At 31.2% G+C, this 17,320-nt stretch overlaps 1 protein-coding gene across 2 annotated transcripts in view; it reads right to left on the bottom strand.

Annotated features, from left to right (window-relative positions):
* Window positions 1–1,551: 1,551 nt before the first annotated feature.
* LOC129958132 (two pore calcium channel protein 1-like) overlaps window positions 1,552–17,320 on the bottom strand; it is a 113,721-nt gene continuing 97,952 nt past the window's right edge. For both annotated transcript variants that reach the window (XM_056070333.1, XM_056070334.1), the window contains 4 exons: window positions 3,002–3,092; window positions 2,780–2,893; window positions 2,533–2,702; window positions 1,552–2,204 (listed from right to left, as the gene is read on the bottom strand). In XM_056070333.1, the coding sequence (XP_055926308.1) occupies window positions 2,077–2,204; window positions 2,533–2,702; window positions 2,780–2,893; window positions 3,002–3,092 (503 nt within the window). In that variant the 3' untranslated portion in view covers window positions 1,552–2,076. The remainder of the gene's footprint in view (window positions 2,205–2,532; window positions 2,703–2,779; window positions 2,894–3,001; window positions 3,093–17,320) is intronic.

Genomic DNA, 17,320 nt, shown 5'->3' with positions numbered 1-17,320 from the left:
TTTTAAAACAACCGTTTTTTAGAATCTTATACAGAGTACAATATTATCTATCAGTCAATTTTTGAACTTTTTTTCTTTCGCAAAACAAATTCCCACTGCTTCATACATTCTCATACGAAATAACAGGTCATTCTGTCCAGTGGTTCTTTTCTTACAGCCTTTTGAAAGCGTAACTTTAATTATAATCACTCTATATATAAAACATTAACATGCGAAGCATAAAAATCGTTTTTACTTACTTCGAATGACAAGAATCAAATGTAAACAAACCGTACGAACGTTTCCGATTGCTTCACTGCAAGCTTTTACAGATACATTTCGCTTAGAAAATTAATAGAGCTGTAAAATATAAAAAGTGCTAGGGTGAGAGAAATACATTCAGTCAGAAAGTAGATGTAAAAGAAATTGAAACAGGCATCAAACAGAAAGTTCAATCGAGCTGAAAGCCGACTTCAAAGTGATCATATAGACAATCATTATGACTTGCCAATAGAAAATAATGTTCAAAAGTGCAACTGTGATCATTTGTCTAAAGTGTGTGCTTTTTATAATACTCTTTATTGGAAACAAGAAATAAATAATCCCAAATTATACATCTATTTCTTCCTTATCAGAAACTGCTTATCAGTTATGAGCTTATTCCTGAAATTTCTAAATAAAAATATGTTAATAGCTTAAAAAGATTAATTTTTTTTCTCTTTACATGCATTATTTTAAATATAAAATGTTTATTTTAGGATTTGATTTGACTTTTAATGTATACATAAAAGATGGTGGTTTTCATAACTTTCAACTAAATTACCGGGTGAAAAGATGGTCGCCAAAAGCGTCTAGTAGTATTTATGTAATGAAAAACAAAAAATATGAATGCAAAAAGAAATTATTAACAAGCATGCTATCATTAGGCACATTTTGATTAGTTGCATGGAAACAGATTTTTATAAACTCAAGTCTGAAATAAGAAAGCTTCTGGAAATCAATTTATGTTTCTAATAGTTGTCTAGAAAATAATTAATATACAAATATATAATGAGAGCTAAATTCTTTCTAAATATATATTAATCAAATAATGCGACATTCTATGCATCAAATAAATAAAGCAAGATTCGTTTCAGACATATATACCACTTATTTTATTATTTGTTTAATGTACAACGTTTTACCTATAATTTTATAAATAAAGAGTTCTATGATACCGCAACAAATTTTTACATTTTAGAAAATATAAATACAACATATTTTGGCGAAAAACTCGGTCAGATGATTAGAAATTAAATTTGTACACTTAAGTAATAATTGACATCACTACCAGCAAGGGGAAATTTATATCAGAAGAGTTAGAAGGAAAGAAACAAATGTCTGTCAATTTTTAATTAAGGAAATACTATGTATAAATTAGCATCTCTATCAGAATTCAACAGGCACAATATTTAGTTTAACGAGTACAGTCAGTATGATAAACGAACACAACAAGATCTCACTACAAAAATGCATCAACAACATATTAATGACTAACGAAAATACTAGAAAAAAGATATTCCAATAGTAGGGAAGCCTTCAAAACATCATTTATTTAATTAACAGTTAAACAGAATAGGAAATTATTGTGTTTATATACAGAAGAACGACGAAAATGAAAATTTGTGAAAGATCGAAATACTTCAATTATAATTTATTTAAAACATTACATAACTCTCTATTCTGTATAATTTAATTTGGAAAACAAATTTGTTTTCGCTCAGTAACTAAGATAATTTTATGATATTAAATGTATAATTTATTAAATAGATGAACTCAAATTTCATATAAAACGAATGGAAATGTCGAGGAAAGGCTATTTTTTATCCTTAGCTATAGAAACTTCTCTTTTACAATCAATTATTGCTCCTTTACTCAACACTTATAATCAGTATAGTTTTGATGAATCATGACTGCATTCATCAACTGAATTATAACACCAAAATCTACATAATAATAATTGATAAAAATTGTTATAATTGCTCAAGTGTTATATAAAATATCAGTAAAATTATTCACATCTTTAAAATACAAAAAGTCTCATATAATAGAATAATTTTACAAAGTTTTTAAAGATAACGTCATAGTTGCTTCATCTTCAAAATTTTCGATATCTTCAGGCCCAAAGTCATCAACATCTAATTCATTCTCAAACATTCTTTGAAGAAGGTTTTCTACATTTTTACCTGAAAAATATTTTTTTTTTTTTAAGTTTAAGATTATGATGTACATGTCTTTAGACAAACAATAGCATTCATTTATTTATTGCCGTAGTTCTTTTTACTGCAACAATTAGTATTAAAACAAATTAGTATCAAATTATTCAAATTAGTATTAAAATAGAAAATTATATTACGAAGAAATTTTCCATCTTAAAAAAATTACAGAATCAACATTAAACAAAATATTTTTCTACAATTTTTGATACTCTAGTATAAAAACATAAAAATTACGACACATATACCAAAATATACGTTCTTCGATGTATAGGTAAAATTCGATTTGTTTCCTCACTTTTCGATAGATGGAATCTAATGTCTGTCTTTTCAGCTAAATCAGGATAAACAGAAGATCTTCTATTTGCACTTTTATCAGGAACTTCAAAATCACTAAATTCAACTACATCTTCAGAATCGACGATTAAATTATCAATATCAGTGCCTTTGGTACCTTGAGATTTTTTCCTGCAAAATAAATAAAAATTTTTAAAGAATTTCAAAGAAATTACACAAGAATTTCTCAAATTCTATAAAAAAATTACCTTCCTAATTGCAATCCCATTTCAATGATCTTCTTTTCCATTGCATTTTCTAACTTACTTTTACAAAAAGAGTATTCTAAAATAAATGCTTCTAGGACAAAGGCTGTGAAGATACTAAAATAAAAATAATGATGCTAAAATTTTCGAGTTATGATCATTTTTTCGTGAAATCTGAATTAAAAATTGGGAAATTTATAAAACAGGTAAAATAACAATTCTTACTTCATAACAATAATGACACAAGTTAGATGAAAAGCAAAGAAATACAGTCTGGCAGCTTTACTGGTAACTAACACATAACCATTCGCTAAAAGTAGAAAAAGTTAAGAAAAATCTTTTCCAAACAAAATGCAATTAATGAGATAAAACTAATTCAAGACATTTAGAATAAGAACTGAATAACTCTTTATTTCAATTAACAAAATTATTTCACACAGTAAGCTTTATCTAGCAGCTTCAACAGGCTGACACCACTATGGTTTACCTGTGATGGTCCATGGTACCTGTTGGAATTCCTGACCTAACCCTAATGATGTAACCCCTTTGCGCATGCGCACTGGTGACGTCAGGAAAAAATTTCCCATGATCCCATAGAGTAACAGATGTTAGTGGAAGTTAAGGTTTGAATTTGGATTGATGTAGTGTGTATAATGGTACCAAAGATGGTTGTGTGTATTATAAAGAATTAGTGCACGTAAAATGAAATATATGTAAATATTTGTATATAAGTATCTGTGCCTGTGTCCTCGTCCTGCAAATAAAAAAGATGACAAAAATAAGAACACTTGGATTAATGATTTCGATGTTTATGTGATCTAATTCACCTTGGAATACCTCGATTCTATTTCATTTAGAAGATCAGGGAATGACAAGGTAAGAGTGATTTTTTTCTTACATTTCGATCAATTTGAATATGGGGCCTAGAAATCCCCAAATCTGGCATCCCTGCCGGGATTTACGTATATAGAATTAACGTAAAGAGATATAGAATTCGAGGTATTTAGAATTAGAATTGAGGAATTATTAGAAATGGATGTCGAAAGCATTAAAATGTTAAGAACTCCTACGAGGAGTAATTTTACGAGATCATTAAATAAAGCTTGTGAAATTTTAGAAAACAAAATAGAGGACATAGATACCTTGGCGGCACAGATAGAACAAAAATATAAAGAATTAAATGATTTAGACAGAAAAGTTTTAGCTATTTTTCAAAGCGATGCAACGTGCACATAAGAAAATTTTAATTTGAAATATGAAGCTATTACTACTTATGAAGATAAGTTTTTAGAAACGAAAACGAAACTACAGAGAAGATTAAACGCTTTAGAAAAACCTAAACCAGATGTTATTGTAATGAAAGAATTTGTCGATAATACTAATCGTAAGTTTAGACTTCCAGAACTGGAATTAAAACAATTTAGTGGAGATATTAAAGAATGGCTCCAATGGTGGGGGCAGTTTAAAAGGATTCATGAAGATGTAGATATTGTAGATGATGACAAATTTCAGTATTTGTTGCAATCAACACAAAAGTGTTCGCCAGCTAGGCAATTAGTAGAATCTCTCCCACCAACAGGAAAAAATTATGAGGAAGCTGTCAAATGTTTAAAACAGCGCTTCGGAAGAGATGATTTACTGATCGAAGTTTATATTAGAGAGCTTCTTCTTTCGGTGGTCATAAATAAGGCGAATCCTCAAGGTCAAAAGTATTCTCTAGTTAAACTGTATAATACTTAAGACAAGCTCAGAGCATTAAAATCATTAGGAGTTGCAGAAGATAACTTTTCAAGTATATTGCTACATCCTCTAGTTGTCATGTTTACCAAGCGATTTATTGAGAGTTTACGAACGAAATCAAATTGAATTAATTACAGCAGAAAGTTCAGGGAGTGATAGGTTGACTCATCTCTTAAACTTTCTTAAAAAGGAAATGGAATCGGAACAAAAATTGATTATTGCGCGTTCTTCTTTCGATTTAGAAAAACATAATTAAAAAAACGCTGAATCATCATATTCGTGAAAAAGTAAATAAACCACCTGGTTTTGATTTATTTAATAATTCGAAAAGAAATTCGTATCAGGTTGATTCAAAAAATAAAGAATACGCTTTTTGCGATAAATCGCATATGACTCAAGATTGTAGGTTTGCGAAAAGTTTAACATACGAAAAAAGAAGGAAATTCTTTTAAATCGCGGAATTTGTTGTCGATGCTTAAATTCTAAACCCAAATATATTGCGCATTTCTGTAAACAAACAATGAATTGACCTAAATGCAATGGGAAACATTTACCTACCATGTGTAATGCTAATGATGAATGCGCAAGTAATAAAAATAAAGTTCGCAAGAAAAAGTGTTACAGACAGCTCTTTAACTAATAAAACATCCTTACGTCAAGTTTATTTACAAACATTAGTAGTTAAAATTCGTGGGAACGGTGAAACTAAATTAATTCGTTGTCTATATGATACAGGGTCTTAAAGATCCTACATATCAAAATACGCCGCAGAAAGGATGAATTATGAAGTTATCAGTCAGGAATCTATTTTGCATTCTTTATTTAGCGGGGTTGAAAAACCGGAAAACCATAAAAAGTATCGGGTACGCTTAAGTAATGGCGATGATGGTTACAATTGTAATTTTGAGGTGTTATATCAGGAAAAGATTTGTTCCGATATTTCTAGAGTAAAATTGCCTCCCTATGTGAGAGAACTTAAATCTAATAGAATATTTTTAACTGATGTAGTGCATGCTTATGATGAACAATTATTGTATCAGACTTGTCCATTAGAAATTCATTTGTTAATTGGAGCTGACGTCGCTGGTAAACTGCTCACAGGAGAGGTAAGGCAACTTAGTTCAGGAGTAGTGTGTGTAGGAACTAAATTAGGCTGGACGCCTGATGGGAAAGACAAATGAAATAGAAAAGAGTGATAGTACGTCTACTGTTCTATCCTATCACGTTAATGATGCAGTCATCTCAAATTTATGACGATTAGACACACTTGGAATTTCTGATCCAAGTGAAAAGAAAACTATGGAAGAATTAGAACAATCAGCAAAGGAGCATTTTTTTCGAACTGTAACTAGAAATGAAGAAGGGAGGTACCAAGTACGATTACCTTGGGTGGAAGGACATCCCCCCTTAATAAACTGCAAAGGTATTTCTGAAAAAAGACTTGCAAATTCCGTTAAATCTCTGAAGAAATTAGCAAAAATAAAGGAATACGAAAACATTTTTAAGGACTGGATGGATCAGGTTATTAGTGAAGATGTAGATACTTCAGAATCTGAACACTACTTACCTCATCGCCCTGTTTTCAAAGAAAATTCCACGACGAAGATCAGGCCCGTCTTCGATGGATCTGCCCGAGACAAAAACTCGCCATCAATAAATGATTCTTAGAAAAGGGGCCCAATTTGGTTGAACTTATTACCTCTGTTTTAAACATGTTTAGAATAAGAAAATATGGAGCTATTGCCGATATTGAAAATGCATTTTTGCAGATAGAACTCCATGAAGATGATAGGCCTTATTTGAGGTTTTTGTGGTGTCAGGGTGGGCAGAAAGAAAACTTAAACATTTTCCAACACCAAAGAATAGTTTTTGGAATAACTTCCAGCCCTTTCTTACTGGGAGAAACTCTTGATTATCATCTGAATAATGCTCCCCCTGATTACAATGAAACGGCTCGAAAATTTTTGAAGGCTTTTTATGTGGACAACTGTGTCCATAGTGTTGAAAATGAAGAGGAATTAATGAAATTCATTCATGAATCGCAAGAGATTCTTAAACCTGCAAAGTTCAACTTACGAGGGTGGGAGCATACCCCCCTTTGAAGAAAATGAATCTTTCACAGGGCCACAAGATAAGCGACTCCAGAAATTCAAATAATTTATAGATGAGAATGAACTTTTCCGAATTAAGACTGTCATTGAAGGACGATTTAAAGAATTTTAAATTTCCTATAGTGTTACCAAGTGAGCATTTGATAGTTGAAAACCTTGTACGCTGGAAACACTGCTCTCTAGGTCATGCAGGTGTTCAAATAGTGATGATCAACCTCAGAGAAGAATTTTGGATACTGAAATATCACAAAACTGTTCGCAGAGTTGTTAAGAACTGTGTGACTTGTAAAAGATATGATGCCCCAGCAATATAAACTCCAACAGCTTCATTGCCAGTCGACCGGCTTCTGTATTTGAAATTATAGCAGTTGATTTTGCTGGACCTCCCTATCTAAAGGGAAATCAAAAGTATTGGATTGCCATTTATACTTGTGCAGTATTTAGAGCAGTACACTTAGAGCTGACCACTTCATTATCAACAGAAAGTTTCCTGAAGTCATTTCGTAGATACTTGGCTCGTCGAGGCAGACCAGCTGTCGTCTAATCGGACAATGGAACAAACTTAGACGGAGCGAACAACCTCATCAAAAAGATTAACTGGGAGACCGTAACCAAATATAGTACTATGAACAAAATTGACTGGAAGTTCATTCCCCCGTCTGCACCTTGGTGGGGTGGCTTTTGGGAACGTTTAATCGGTATTGTTAAACGAATCTTTCGTAGACAAACATCTCTAAATTTTGAGGAATTAAGCACTGTCTTATGTGAAAGTGTCATCAATGGACGGCCTCTAACTTACGTAAGTGATGACTCAAGTGACCTAGAACCTCTTACACCCAATATGTTCTTGCAAGAAGTCAGAGAGGTTAGAATATCTGATCTTGATCTCCTGGATAGTAATTCTCTAAATAAAGGTTTGCCTATCGCCAAAGATTACGACAATACCTTAGAAAGCGTTTTCGCTCTGAATATTTGGGACAGCTCAGACAATTTGAAAGAAAGATAAGAAGCTCGCCATCCATCAAGATCGGAGACATTGTTCTGATTTCCAGTGACAATATGAAAAGAATAGACTGGCCTTTGGGCAAAGTCTTCACATCGCCAGATGGAAACATCAGACTTGTGAAACTGAAAACCAAAAGTGAAGAAATCTTACGTCCAACTTTGAGACTGTATCCTTTGGAAGTTTGTGAGCAAGACAAGGAACTTTTCCAAAAGTGTGAACCATCTGTGAAATCTACCTGTGATGATTCCAGTGCAGCTGAAGGTGATTCGCTGGACAAATCTGTGTCTGACGAACCAACCTCTAGGTATGGCAGGAGGTTAAGAAAAGTAAAGAGACTCTTAATGTGAAAACTGAACTTTTCTTTACTACAAGAACTCTTATCCTTTGAACTTTTTATTATCTATTTTATATCTTAAGAACTTTAATTGAGAATTGAAAATTTAGTTAAAGTTTTGTACCTATGATAAATTTTTGATAGTTGAATGCTGCTTTATATATTTTAATATTTGAAATGTTTTGTTGAGTTATATTCGATAGTATAAGCATTTTGTAATTCAGTTATTGTGATATTTGTCAATTTGTATTTAATAATTTTGAATTTTTTGTATTAATTTGATAATTGTGTTTGAGTTTTCTGTAATAAAAACTCAAAGGTGGGAGGATGTTGGAATTCCTGACCTAACCCTAATGATGTAATCCCTTTGCGCATGCGCGCTGGTGACGTCAGGAAAAAATTTCCCATGATCCAATAGAGTAACAGATGTTAGTGGAAGCTAAGGTTTGAATTTGGATTGATGTAGTGTGTATGATGGAACCAAAGATGTTTGTGTGTATTATAAAGAATTAGTGCACGTAAAATTAAATATATGTAAATATTTGTATATAAGTACTGTGCCTGTGTCCTCGTCCTGCAAATAAAAAAGATGACAAAAATAAGAACACTTGGATTAATGATTTCGATGTTTATGTGATCTAATTCACCTTGGAATACCTCGATTCTATTTCATTTAGAAGATTCCGGAATGACAAGGTAAGAGTGAATTTTTTCTTACATTTCGATCAATTTGAATATGGGGCCTAGAAATCCCAAAAGTACCCATATTATCGGTTTCTCAATGGTTGCAAACTAAGTGGAACTTAAAAATTGGTTATGCCTGTTAATCAAGAAAAAGATTAAAGATTGAGGAATTTCTCTTTGAACCCACACTAGCATAATCATTCTATATATGAAGATTTAAATTCGGGCATTAAACATGAAAGACTAAAAATTCTAACGCACTGTGAAATGGCAACAGCATTTGTACTTTAAAGCCACGTGTACAACGTAGTTGTAGACAAGTGCAAATGTGGGCGACACTTAAAAAAAAAAAGGTACTACTTTTGTCATCGATACCTCATGCCGTCAACAAATATGATGTGTCTGCAAAACAAATTTCGTTTTCAATCGAGAGTCAGCAACGATCAAAGGACTGCGACAGTTGCTGCAAACATTTGTCATCGAAAAAGTCGCAGCGCCTTTTCTCTGTTTCAGACATTTTTAGCAACTCTCTCTGAACAACAGCCAACATGCTTAATACATTTTCTTTTTATCCTTCCTTTCTGCAAAACAAAAACCGAAGACAACACACACACACACTTTTCTTCTCATCATAAGAATATTTTGCTTGTTTTTATGGATTCTTGAGCGAAAATGCAGCGTTCATGATAAAATATTCCAGCAATTTGATTTAATTTCTTATCCATTTCATTCTCCTTTTATTAGTTAAGTAATTATCAATATTTATTCATTTTAAATTATTTGAATAATTGTTCTATTTAAATACATTAATTCAGAACATTTGAGAACCACTTATACTGAAATTCTCTTAGTTGCAAAAAGGAAAGTCCAACATTCAAACCCAAAATCTTGTACCAAATTATCTACTAAACTTTATTTATTAATAAAATCTTTGATTTTCCAAATAACAAAGTTACTCGGTTCGCTGCTGAAAAATACGCATTTTTTTTTTTTGTACCATTTATTTTGATATTTTTAAAACATTTTATTCCGCTTTTCAGTGAATTAATGAAATAATTACTAAAAAATTACAAACAAAATGTACAGCAATAATTTTCAAAAAATATTTTTAAATTGTCTGTTTCGAAGGGAAAAAACTATGATTTCTTTACAATGTTAATATAAACTTTTTTAAAATTTTCTTAATCCCATTTAAAAGAAGGACAACAATTTACTACAATTTGAACATAAATTTTTAACGTATATGTCAGCTTATTTTGGCCAAATTTTCTTATAACTAGTCATCATATTTCATGTTTAAAAGGGTAAGATTTAGGGTTTTATGGTTTTACACACCCGGTTTTAAAAAACGGTTTTTTAAAGTAAATTTGTCACATTTGAAAACCGGTTTTCCGGCACGCCTGAATATTCCTCTTCAAATAATAATAATAATAATAATTTTATCGGTTGAGACCGATTCGTCCATCAGCTGAAGGCTTAGAGGGCGACGAGATGCAAATTTATTAACAAGTGGAGGTGTATTTGAATTTCTGTTAAATGAATTAAAAAATTTAAACACTGAAATAAGTTTGAAATTATTATATACTTTAGAAGAACGAATTCAAAAAAGAAGACAAGTAGAATTAGCAACTGTTTTGCTATATTTGCAAAATCCACAAAACAGTTCTAGTTCAGCGAAGAAATCTAGTGTACTTTCTTTAGCTTCAAAAACCGAAATTATTAAGTTATCTGGAAAGATATTGTCTAGAATATTTCCAAATCCTTATGTGGAAACAGATTCTGATGAAGGGCAAATCGAAGAAACTACTCATCAGAGTAATGGTTTTTTTAAAAGAAACCATGGAAAAATCAATTCATAAGTTTCTTGAAGACCCTGAAGAAAAACTTACAAATTCAATGACACTGAACGCTGAATTTTCATTATTTGAGGCAACGAATAAAAGAACAAAAAACTTAGAATTGTTATTTGATGCCTTGAAAACTATAAAAACAAGCTTATTAGCTAGTCAATGAGTATTTTCAATTTCAGGCAATATTGTGTCCAAAATAAGAGCAAGACTTAGCCACCGTTCAATGAATATTTTATGTTTATTAAAATCCTATTTTCTTAGGAGAAATTAAAATTAGTGAAAATAATATAAATATTATTTTTGTTTCTTTTTTTTTTATTTGTATGTGTGTGTGCGTGTGTGTAAGGATTATTACTTACACACACACACACACACACAAAACGGAAATGTAATCTTAGATTTTTTTTACATACATATATATATATATATATATATATATATATATATATACAGTTGTGGCCAAAATTGTGAACACTTTTGAAAATTGTTGTTTTCTAACTTTGTATGCTTATTGAAAATGTTACATTTCACAAAATGTAAACTCTTACATATCATTTTAAAACGAATTCAATGCTGACTTCAACACAAAAAACAAAATACAAATATTTGCAATAAAAAAAAGTTATTCTTACTTTAATCTAAATAACAAACACAGTGATGAAGTGGATTGTAAATTCTAACTTTCCTGACAAATTACTGTCTTTTGTTCTGGGAACCAATGAAATGTTAATAACTGCTAGCAGAAGCTGACATGTTTAATGTTGGAACAAGTTATTATTGTGATTTTTTCTGTAGAAAGAAGAATGGGTTTTTTTTATGTAATCAAATTGCAAGTTAGAAATTTTGTTAAACATGTGTTAACATTTACATTAATATGTCATTAATTAACAATATGTTAATTAATAACAATTATTAATTAACAATATGTTAATAAAAATTATTAATTAACAATGTTAATTAATAACAATGTTATTAATAACATTGTTAAACATTAGTATATAATTGGAATTTTTGTAAATATTTCTAACATTTAGTCAAGAAGCAATGACATTAAATAAAAGAATAGATTGGACACCTTGAAAGAGAATTAAGATTATTGTGTTGCATGAATGTGGTCTTTCCTATACTGAAATTGTAAAACAGGTGGGTGGTTCAGTGAATACATCTGGAATCAGAAAGTTTTGTTTACGATATCAGGAGACAAATTCAATAGAAAACAAAGCAGGAAATGGTTGAAAAAGGTGCATCACATCTATTGATGATAGAAGAATAAAAAGACTATGTCTCCAAGATAGAAGAATGTCATCAGCGACCATCAGAAGTCAACTGAATGATGCTGGCATTTATGTTAGTTCAAAAACAATCAGGAGAAGATTATTAAATGTTGGACTAAGAGGTAGAATTCAACGAAAAAATCCTTGTCTCAATTTACAGTAGTGTATAAAAAGATTACAGAGGGCAAGGGAATGCATTAATTGGACAAATGATCAGTGGATACAAGTTATATGGATTGACAAAACAAAGATATTGTTTTTCAATAGTGATTGCAAAAATATGTAAGACATAGAATAAGCAAAGTGCAACATCCTGACTGCTTTCAGACAACTATGAAGAATTCGGTTAGTGTTATGATTTGGTCCTGCATGCCAGCATATGGTATTGGTTTCCTTCATGTTATCGATGAGACATTAAATGCAAGAAAATACATTGACACTACTCTAGAGCCAAAACTTACACCTTCCATCAGTGATCTCTTTCCCAAGAATGTATCATTTATTTTTCAGCAGGATTCAGCTCCTTGCCGCACAGCAACATTATCGAATGAGTGATTTAGTACAAAGAGCATTTTTATCATGGTCAGGAAATAGTCCTGATCTCAAAATTATTGAGAACTTATGACGCTATTTGAAAACTCTTGTACATATGAAGCATTCATGAAATAAAAGAGAATTAATTGAGACTATAATTGTTTCATAACAACATGCAATAACAAAAGAAGAGCTTAAAACTCTCCTCAACTCAATAAAACATCAGTGTGAAGCTGTAATAAAAAATAAAGGTTACCCTTCTAAGTACTGATAACTCACTGCAGTCATCAGCATCTAATGTATCTCGATAATTATTGCCGCTCAACTTTTTTTTTGTATTGCAAGTATTTGAATTTGCTTTTTGTATTGAAATCAGCATTAAATTCTCTTTGAAATGATATGCAAGCGTTTGCATTTTGTGAAACGATACATTTTCTATAAGCATACAAAGTTAGAAAACATAACAATTTTCAAAAGTGTCCACAATTTTGGCCACAACTGTACATATGTTTTGATTTTGACTTTGATAATGATTTCGTTTTTTGTTATTTTATATAAATTAAATAAAACATTTTTCCCTGTACTGTTTTTTTTAACAAAAATTCGAAAACCGACTAAACCGGTTTTTTCAGAAATATTGAATTTGAAAACCAGTTTTTCAAAAAGTCGGTTTTTGTATAAACTAGCAAGATCGTCGATTCTGAATCAATTGATAATACATGTTTCTCATTTTTTTTTCTGTAAAAGCTCAAACATCATACATTTTTCAAAAAATTGGTTATAGTGAAGATTATAAAAAAACATTATGAGTTTTCAATGAACACTTTTTTATCATTACAATAAAATATTTAAAATCGCAGCAGGACATTTTTGAAACTTTCATGTCTTCCTATTTCACATGATAAAGGATAAAAGTCATATTTATTCTGACAGTTCACTTTCTTTATATATTGAGTTCTGGCTATAAACGATGGTCTTGCTTAGTTTTCCTTGTTGTTTCGTCAAAAGTACAGAAACGGATAATGTAAACACACCATCCAACACAACAAATGAAGTGAGACGACAGTTAATCCCTTTGTATTGTTAACAAAAGTTGCGCCACTGATATTTTACAACAAAAAGTCGTCACCACATGTTTTCGAAGCATATATTTCAGACAATCGTCAACAAAATTCGGTGCAAACGTAGCTATAATAATACAATAAAAACCGATTTTCTTTCCCATCGTAAAAATTATATATTTAAGCAAGAAAAGACACAAAAAGCTATAAGTAAAATGAATCATAAAAACATTAGGAATTTAATATGTGAATACAATCAATCTAAAACATTTTTTTAAAAAAAGTTAAGAATTTAGAAGTTGTAAAGTCTGAATCTTAAACTGATTTAAAATGTGTAAGAGATTAAAAGATAAATATATTCAATCTTAAAAAGAAACATATTAGGAATTTAAAAGTTCGACATAATCAATTTTAACAACTCAAAAAAACATTAAAAATTTAAAAACTGAAAAAACACGAAACAGAAAACTTAAAAAAAACAAATTAGAAATTTAGAAGTTGTAAACATTTTATTTTAAAAATACCGACGAGCAAATTAAAAATATTACGCTCTCCAGAAAACTTAAATATTTTATAAAAGTTATATATTGAAAGTTTATCCACATTAAATTTCACAGATATATTTTCAAATAAGCTGTTAGATCTATACGTTCTAGCTGGTACAACAAAATATAAACAGATTTGTATGTAACTGCAATCAACCATATTATTCATGACTTCATTTAAATATATGTAACATTATTTTGTTTGCAGCAGAAGGCAGGTTTGAAGACATAGACGAGACGTTGTATTTCTAATTTCGCTTTAATCTCTTCCAAGTGGCAAGCATGATTACTTATAAGAAGACGCAGGGCGCCATAAAAGAAGAAATAAGTAAGGAAGGCAAAAAGGGACGAACAAATGATCACTAGTCTTATATAACATAGGATTTCTGGCCACACGCCAATTCAATACATGTGTTAACCTTGAGAAGAGCAACGGAAGTATCACTTTCATTTGATACGTAGTACTGATGGCGCATTATTTTTACAAAAGAATGAATTAAACCGAAAGTGGAATTGGATCACGAAATAAGAAAATATTTTTAGAATGAAGTTACTATGGGCTAAATTAAGATAAAATCTTGAAAATTAATTAAATTGAAATTAGAATTAAAATCATATATATATATATATATATATACAGGGTGTTTCATAAATGATGGGAGTAACTTTAAGGGGTGATAGTACACATCAAGACGAGTAATAGTAAATAAGAAACCAAATGTCTCAAACGTCTTCCGAAGGAGATACACGCCATCAAAGTTTAGGGCCCTAAATTTCAAATGATGATAAAAAACGGAAAAATGGATCGATTCATTTGCGGTTTTCGCTAAAATCATTCTTTAAATTAGTATTTTCTTTAAAAATTTTTTTTAAAGGCAAAGTTTAAAAAATGCCGATAGAGGGGTCTCTCGACTTTGGAGTACCGAACAACTACTTTTTACCAGTATTTTTTTTTTATTATTATTTTGTTAAATGTTTACTAAAGCTTAGACTTTAACTTAAATTTTGAGCGCAAAATTGAAACCACCGGGAGCGGTTAAGTTGCGCAAATTTAACCGCGTTCAGGGGGTTAAATTTTAAACGCTTGTATCTAATGAGCAAAATAATAAATGATGAAGCAAACTTTAATAGGTGATAGTAAAACACCAAAACAAACAACATTCATCAAAGAAATCATAGTCGTAATTTTAACCCGAAGGTGATAGAGGGCGCTGAAAGAGATTTCGTTTTAAGAGACAAAAAAGAAAACAAAGAACATTTACGTTATAAAAAAAAGTTTAATTATAAATTATTAAAATAGCTGTTCGAAACACTGACCATTAGAGGCGATGCATGCGGTACAACGGCGAAGAAGGGATTCACGAACCCTCTGAAACATGCCAGGAGTATCGCGCACCTCCCCTGCAGCGGCCGAAAGTCTGGCGACGAGTTCTGCAGATTCGATAGGAGTCTCATACATAAGACTCTTCAGGTGCCCCCACAAAAAGAAATCCAGGCATGAAAGATCGGGCGATCGCGCTGGCCAACAGAAATTTGAAATTCGTTTTTTAATAGGCTCCTGAGAGTAAGCCATTAATCTGTTTAGAAATTAAATTGCATGTCAAAATCAGGATTAGAAATAGAATCTTATATTATCGATTTGTTAAGAGTAAACTAAATGCTGATATTTCCATTTCTAACTAATGATGCTACATTTTTCAATGTTCAGATGTAACTTATTGTCGAGTACCACGTAAATAAATTAACCATATCACATCGCATAGAAGCAGCCTCTATATGAGATCCTACTATTCTAAATAATTTCAAATCATAAGCAAATAAAAGATACCTAGAGAATTTAAAAATACAACAATTCAAGATTAGAACTAGCAGGAATCAAGAAATACTAGTAAAACTTAAGAGAAACAGCATCATTAAAATCAAGTAAGCGTTCGGTTAGTTATATAAGAATAAAGCCAATCAGTATAATTAATATGGAAACCAATATCATTCAGTTTCTTTCAAAGCATAACAAAATCAAACGAAAGGCTTTAAAAATCAATATAAATAATTTAAAATTGAAACCATTTCCAAAAGTGGGCATAATATACTATATATAATCTTTTATGCTAAATAAAATAATTTCATCGTTAAATGTTTTGGAATGAATCCATTTTGAGTTGATAACCTGGCAGAACTGGCTGTTATACGCTATAATGTCAAATATTTTAAATAAAGAACTTAAAACGGCAATAGATTGATATTTTTACGATCATTTGCATTAATTCTTTCATTAACAGAAATCATTTTGATTTGCTTTTAAATGTCAGGAAATGTATTTATTTTAAAAGAAAGGTTAATTAAAATTAGAAGAGGATAAGTAAATAATTCTGTATTCCTTTTAAAAGTAACCGAAGGTATATTGTCATTCCAAAGTCTACATTTCGCAGAAACCACATCTTTACGAGCAATAGTTTAAGTCAAATCGATCGATCACTGATTCCATCATTTCTTTTATAGCTATATACAGAGTTAAAATAACTAACAAAAGCTTCAGAGATATATTTATGATTTTCGTGCGTAATTCCGACTGTATATTTTTTTAAATACGACCAAGCATTTTAAGTTCAGATATTAATTGATTATCTGAGCTTCAATTTTATGGTTTGAATTATACTTAACCCAAACCAAAAATAGACAATGATTGAAATATGAGATGATTGGAGTATAGCATGTCATTTCTTAATATACAGGGTGTCCCATAAATATTGGGACAAACTTTAAGGGGAAGTAGGGGACAACACAAGGATTCATATTTGCATAGCAACCCGTGGTCCGAAACGCCTTCATTCGGCTCTAGGTGGCGTTTAAGGAAGCAGACCTGCAATCCCTCAATCATTTCATTTGAGCTGCGATCGCCCTCAGATGGGTATTCTCACCAGCCCATAAATGCACATTATGTTAGTTGAACATCCCATCTCGTGTTAAGTACGCTTCATCCATTATTTAAACGTAGGATGGGAAATTCGCATCTTGGCAACATTGATCGAAATACCACCGTGCAAAACGTTCCCGAGGTGGGTAATCTGCGGGGAGCAGTAACTGTACGCTTTGCAGATGGTATGTATGGGTGTAAGCCTTCACTTTGCAAAACACGATGAACACTATTTCGAGATCCTCCAACGGCAGCAGCGACGGCTCGTACGCTGGCACTCGGATTCCTTCTAACGGTATCCGACACATTTTCTTCCATCCTGGGAGTTAAAATCACTCGTGGCCTGCCCGCATTATTTCTATTACCTCGTAACGACCTATATTCATACAAATTGGGATAAAAATTACTGAACATTCGGCGGTCCTGTGCAACTCTCTGTGGCTACCTTTCCCGATACAACCTTTCAGCCACTCTTGCAGTTCCTTTTGCCT

The sequence above is a fragment of the Argiope bruennichi genome, chromosome X1 (assembly GCF_947563725.1).
Source record: "Argiope bruennichi chromosome X1, qqArgBrue1.1, whole genome shotgun sequence".
Classification (NCBI taxonomy): domain Eukaryota; kingdom Metazoa; phylum Arthropoda; class Arachnida; order Araneae; family Araneidae; genus Argiope; species Argiope bruennichi.
Note: the sequence above shows the minus strand (reverse complement) of the source record. Positions and strands in the feature narration are given on the sequence as shown.